Here is a 6,160-nt window from a genome sequence, read left to right as displayed (position 1 = left end):
ATCAAGTGGCAATTTATCGGTTAAATATTCAACTTGGATAGCCCATAATTTGCCTCCTATCCTTCTGGCCCTTTACATGGATTTGGAAGCTCCATATCCCACCCAAATTGCAAATTTTCCTTTGGCAAATCTACCATAAAAGTATCGGGTTTTGCAACTTTGTTTTTGCGGAAAATAATCTCAATTTCCCTCTGTCCCCTTTGTAACATGATATTGAAGGTATATATAAGCCATCTTCTCTTTCACTTCCCCCAAGCTACTGTCCTCTGGAAACTTTGATAGACCATTGAGTGGTGTTCTCCTCCTGTGTTCCCCTCAGTTTTAGAAATCCTTACTGCTTTTAAAATAAACAGGTTATCCAAAAATTCATTTTCCTTTCTTAGAGCATTTGGAAACAGAGGAACTCAGTCATTTTCACAAATGCATCATGGTGCCCCCATCAGGCATCAAGTGCTCCATCGAGCATGCTTTGCGCACCATGAGTGGCAAATTTGACTTCACATTGACGCTTCCTATTCTACTGGCTCGGGAAGCACCACCCCATCCTTTCCCTTGGTCCCTCAACTACCTTTGTGGCTTAGGTATCTCCTCCACCACTCTTCTTTAGGTCAAGCTTTGCTGGCTTGACTTGTGATTAATCTGGCGCAGTCGGTATCATCGGGGTCACTTAGGCAACCTTGTTCGCGCCATTGCTTTCAAATTGAGCCACACCAACGTCTTCACAAAAGAGGCTACTGCGGTACACCATATATATTCAATTCGCTTCTCAATTAGGTATCAAACATCTTATCAATGAAGGGGATAATGTACTGGTTGTTAATGCCATTAATAAGGGTTGAAGCTCTCATTGGCAAATAACTAATATTCTTGAAGATTGTCATCTCTCCTCCTTCATTTCAACTCGTGGCAAGTTTCTCATGTTTTCCGCAAGGCAAATCCAATTGATGACTGAATCGCTAATATCGAGCATTTAGTTAAATTCGCTTTTGATATTAATCCTTGTAAATTGTAATAATTCTAGTTATCTACTATTCTTGTATTCAATGCATTAGGTACTCCTCTCGCGTTGAGGGTATTTTAATGTTTTTATCAGTTTCACCAAGGTTGATTGGTCTATCAATACGATTCTCATCTTCTAACTCAAAAAATCATCTGTTCAAGCTCATTAGGCATACTGATACCGTCTTGAGATATAAACCAGTCGCTGATCGCCCATCTTTTTTCTGAAAGCCTCAAACTATAATTTTAACAAAGAGACTACCCATAGTCGAAAACAATCTTATAAATTTTCCACATCTATGACTCTATGAGCAACAAAAACAATAGTTGATGTCTTGATGAGATCTGGTTGTGCAATTAAAAATTGCGAATTTGGGCGGTAGTAGGAGATGTGAAACATGCCAACTTGAGGAGCCAACTAACACCTGCTTGCTCTCACCTGCCTGCTCAATACTACCTCTGCAGTCTGCACTAAACCCTTTTTTAAGGCTCTTCGCAATACTTATTACTTACGCTTGCAGAAAACGCAACCGACCAAGTTTCAACAACGCCTCCTCTTCTTTCCTTCACTCCACTCACTCACTCACTTTCCCAAAGTTGAAAGTTTTCTCCCAATTTTTTCTCACTTTTTTAAGTGAGAGAAAGCGCCGTTCTTCTCTCTCTCCTTTGATCTTCTCTTTCTCTCTCCTCATTTTAGAAGAAAAAACAGAGGGATTCTTCAGATCTCTCTACTTTTTTTCTGGGTATATTCTAGAGGTGAGAGAAAGAGAAAAATAATAACAACAATGGCAGATCAGAAGACCGTTAAACCTACCGGAGTATGGCCCACCATTAAACCCTTCGTTAATGGAGGTGCTTCTGGTATGCTTGCTACCTGTGTCATTCAACCCATCGACATGATCAAGGTCTGACCCTTTTTTTTTTCAACGCAGCATTTGGGTGTTTTTTTTTTTTTTTTTCTTTTTTTGGGTGTTTTTTTGGGGGTTGTTTTAGGTGAAATTTTATGATCTGGGTTTGAATTTGATGTAAATTTTATGAATTGGGTAGGTGAGAATTCAACTGGGTCAAGGATCAGCTGTTCAAGTTACCAAGAACATGATTGCAAATGAGGGTGTTGGTGCATTGTACAAGGTTTGTTTGGATCTTTCTTCTCTTTAATTGACCTGCTTTCGATCTCGCTTACGTGCAAATTCGTTGTTTATAGTTGTTGTCAAATTCTGAATTTACATAGATCTGTTGTGTGATGTTTGTGTGTTTGTGAAAGGTGGAAATGAGGTTACATTAGTTGTTTTTTATGCATTGCATTGTACTGTTTGATTGCTGATTTGTTATGAGAGCAACGATTGGTTTTGGGTTCTGTCGAGATGTACAATGGGGTATGGATCAATCATAGAAGTACATATGTTGTCCAATTTTGAATTTTAGTAAGTTGATTGATTTGAATTTTGCAATGTTGGATGTAATTTGTTGTTGTTGTTATTTGGATTTTGGACTAATTTGTTTGGATGCTGTAGTTCTTGATATTTCCTTAGTATCTATCTGATATGAAATCTTATTTTGTGCAGGGTCTGTCTGCTGGTTTGCTTAGGCAAGCCACATATACAACAGCAAGACTTGGGTCTTTCAGGTAAGAATGATTTTGGGTTGATGTCCTTTTATGTTGGCATCTGTTGAAATTATTCTTAGATGATCTGATTTGATGATTCACAAGAATTATGTAGTTCCCCTGATCTGCCACGCTTCTCTGGTTTTGTCATTATATCCTAATGAGTTGAATGATAGTGTATATGTATCAAGATCCCTTTTGACATGAACCACCCCTTAAAAGGAACAATCTACTGTGGCCGTATGATAATGGCAAGTCGGTGTCACACCTTCATGTACTCACTGCATGATGATAAGCGATTCTGCTGTACTAGAGCATCTCTTAGTTGCCGCGGATGTTATATTTAGCTTTTATTGCTGTTCCATCTGTGATTGACATCGTTAAATGATTCTTTTTCTTATCAAGGATTTTGACAAGCAAAGCTATTGCTGCAAATGATGGGAAGCCATTGCCTTTGTATCAAAAGGCTCTTTGTGGATTGACTGCTGGTGCTATTGGAGCATCTGTTGGTAGTCCCGCTGATCTTGCACTCATTCGTATGCAAGCTGATGCTACTTTGCCTCTTGCTCAAAGGAGACATTACAAGAATGCATTCCATGCTCTTTCCAGAATTGTTTCTGACGAGGGAGTTTTATCACTCTGGAAAGGTGCAGGTCCAACTGTCGTAAGAGCTATGGCATTGAACATGGGAATGCTTGCCTCTTATGATCAAACTGTGGAATTCTTTAGGGATTCTTGCGGTTTGGGTGATGCTGCTACTGTTGTAGGTAAGATGATTTGTGCCGTTCTCTTTTTACTGGTTTCCCTTTTTTTCTTTCCACGTTACTTTTAACTCCCTGACTACTGTCTCTTCTATAATAATTTTTATGGTGTTCATAACTCCTAACTGCTCTGTTTATTTTAACTGGGTCGGATTTGATCCAATTCAGTGCTTTTTTAAAAAACAAAAAAAATTCTCATACATCTCTGGTGAATTAAAGGTATGGTTCATCAGTACCCTGTTTAAGATTGGATATTTCTTTTATTATCTGAGTAAGCTGACTTTTGAGGATGGGAAGCCTTTTGGGCAATGGATCTTTATCTTGAAAACTTTTGTAACTTTTAGCAAAAATATTTAGTGGTCATGGTGTATTGGCATGTCATACACTTTGGACAAAGTTGGAGCCAGTGGAAGCATTGCTGGAATGATCTAAATATGATTTAAACTTGAATATCTTGTTGCTTATATGCTGTTTATGAGTCTCCGTTCTTTATACATGCCTCATACTCTTATTCATAGTTATCTGTAATCATAAATCTATTCTTTCTCTAACATGTGAAATGTGGAGATATATTCTGACAACCTGAACTTCATGGTGTAAGATCTGATTTCTCAGCAAGTAGTTTTAGTTTAGGTTGAACCTGACTGGGGGGAGACATTCTATATAAGCAAATCAATCCGAAGATTGTTTGCCTCTCAATTCTTCTTTGGTTATAAGATGGTTGATACACATTTGGTGAATTTATTGATCCAGGCTTCACTTTGAACTGGCATCCCTTATTAGGATTTCCTCATGGTGAAACTTCCTTAAGAGGAAAAAAGGATGAAATCATAAAGAGGATTTTGTCAACAAATGGTGTTTTGAAAGCTTCATGTTTTCTATTGGAGTTTGCACTACTTACATTAAAACATCCAATGATCCGAACTTGAATTTTAAGAAGCTCCTTTCAGGATGATGAAATGTTGTTCTTGCCAAGATACCTTTTTGGCTTTGAATGAATATTCCTTTTGCATATAAGCTTTGGTTTGTCCTTGGTACATTAAGTTACTGGAACAACTATTATACAATTGGCACAAAATAAGTTGTCTAGGATTATGAGTGTATAAGCTCTGTATGTTTAGACTTGAACAGGTGTCTCTTTGGGTTTCCAATAGAAGCGTAAGTATGCCAATGAGCATGAAAATGCAATTTAATCTTAAAATAATTCCATCTCATTTGTTTCAAGGTTGCCACTCATTTTTATGATCGTGTATTTCCGCTCATAAAAGTAAACATATCAACCAATTAAAATTTATAGCAGACCTCATAATATTGGGATTAAGGCTCTGAACATTGGTGTTCTAAGCAATCAAAATTTATTTCCACATTTGCCTGAAACAGTAGCACTAGCACTACTCATCAATGGGATCAGGGATATTGAAGTGACTTCAGTATTTTGCCAATAGGAAGCATTAATTTTTGACCCTAATGTTGAAAAAGCCTCGGGCTGTTGGATGTATTTTTATCTGAATTTATACTCTTTTTTGCCTTACAGGTGCTAGTGCTGTTTCCGGGTTCTTTGCTTCTGCTTGCAGTCTACCATTTGATTATGTGAAAACACAGATACAGAAAATGCAGCCTGATGCTTCTGGGAAGTACCCATACACCGGTTCGATGGACTGTGCAATGAAAACACTGAAAGCCGGCGGACCCTTGAAGTTCTACACAGGCTTTCCTGTCTACTGTGTTAGAATTGCCCCACATGTCATGGTATAGTCCCCTCCTGTCTCTTTGCTTCTGTCATCTTTCTTCACCCCTTGTGGAATATTGGACCAAGATGCTTGCACTCCTCTTTTCTGATTATCTTCCCCTGAAAAAAACAAACACGCTTACACGTTTACGACTATATTGTTTTGTTTTTAAAAGACATGGTGTTTTTCTTGGAAGGTTCTGTTGTAATTATCTTGCTTGTGGTTCTTTCCTACATTTACTATAGCCCACAATCTAACTATTTGTGTGATCTGATTTCAGATGACATGGATTTTCCTGAACCAAATTCAGAAGTTCCAGAAGTCTATTGACTTGTAGATGAGAGACAAGGTATCACGCCAGCTCTAATTGTGAAACCTCGATATACAACTCTGGTTGCTGGTTTCAGGCCTCAGCAACAGTGTTTCCTTCTTTTATCGCATTAAACCTTTCAAATTTTGCTGGATCTGAAATAAATTAGCAAAAACTATTGTAGTATAATTATATGATTCTTTTGGGGTAGGATGAAGTCATCTTTAGTGGTAGCTGGATTAGTCGCTTCATATATTGGATGAACTGTGGGAGTTGGAGGTCTTAAATACATTGCGGAAGCTGTAAACTCAACCATAACGTGGTTGATCTTTTTTGTCTTTGGACTATTTTAAATTTCAACCATGCTTGTTATACTAGATTTCGCCGATGATTTATATGCTTTTTGAAGGCAAGTGCACTTACAGGCGCATGGGGAGTACGTTAACTCTGAGTCTGGCCAATTGCCGAACAGTTAGGCGACTAACTTGGGTGAAATGCTGATGGTGCTTTTGGCTACTGCAGTTTGCTCATCAAGAGTTTTAACAGACCATTCATCTTGGTTAGTTGCCTAACTAGTTCAGGCAAAAGACCATATATTTTTTTTTCTGTATCTGTAAGTTTTAGCCAAGTCAGGTGAAAGATATGGAGCTGATACTATTTATAAAGTCCTCCTTAGCAGGATTGAAATATAGATCTTGTAGACAGGGCTAAAAGCAAGTAACTAAAATGGCAATAGTTTAGATTAATTTTCCAA

The 6,160-nt window shown here is 37.9% G+C and overlaps 1 protein-coding gene across 1 annotated transcript; it reads left to right on the top strand.

Moving 5' to 3' along the window:
* Positions 1–1,475: 1,475 nt before the first annotated feature.
* On the top strand, positions 1,476–5,780 carry LOC104906718 (mitochondrial dicarboxylate/tricarboxylate transporter DTC). Its single transcript, XM_010695514.4, has 6 exons — positions 1,476–1,904; positions 2,047–2,130; positions 2,565–2,626; positions 3,011–3,372; positions 4,901–5,115; positions 5,377–5,780. The coding sequence occupies exons 1-6, from the start codon at positions 1,785–1,787 to the stop codon at positions 5,431–5,433; spliced, it is 900 nt and encodes a 299-aa protein (XP_010693816.1). The 5' UTR covers positions 1,476–1,784; the 3' UTR covers positions 5,434–5,780.
* The last annotated feature ends 380 nt before the right edge of the window (positions 5,781–6,160 follow it).

Source organism: Beta vulgaris, chromosome 3 (genome assembly GCF_026745355.1).
Source record: "Beta vulgaris subsp. vulgaris cultivar EL10 chromosome 3, EL10.2, whole genome shotgun sequence".
NCBI classification, from domain to species: domain Eukaryota; kingdom Viridiplantae; phylum Streptophyta; class Magnoliopsida; order Caryophyllales; family Amaranthaceae; genus Beta; species Beta vulgaris.
The sequence above is the reverse complement of the archived record's forward strand: the minus strand, read 5'-3'. Positions and strand labels throughout refer to the sequence as shown.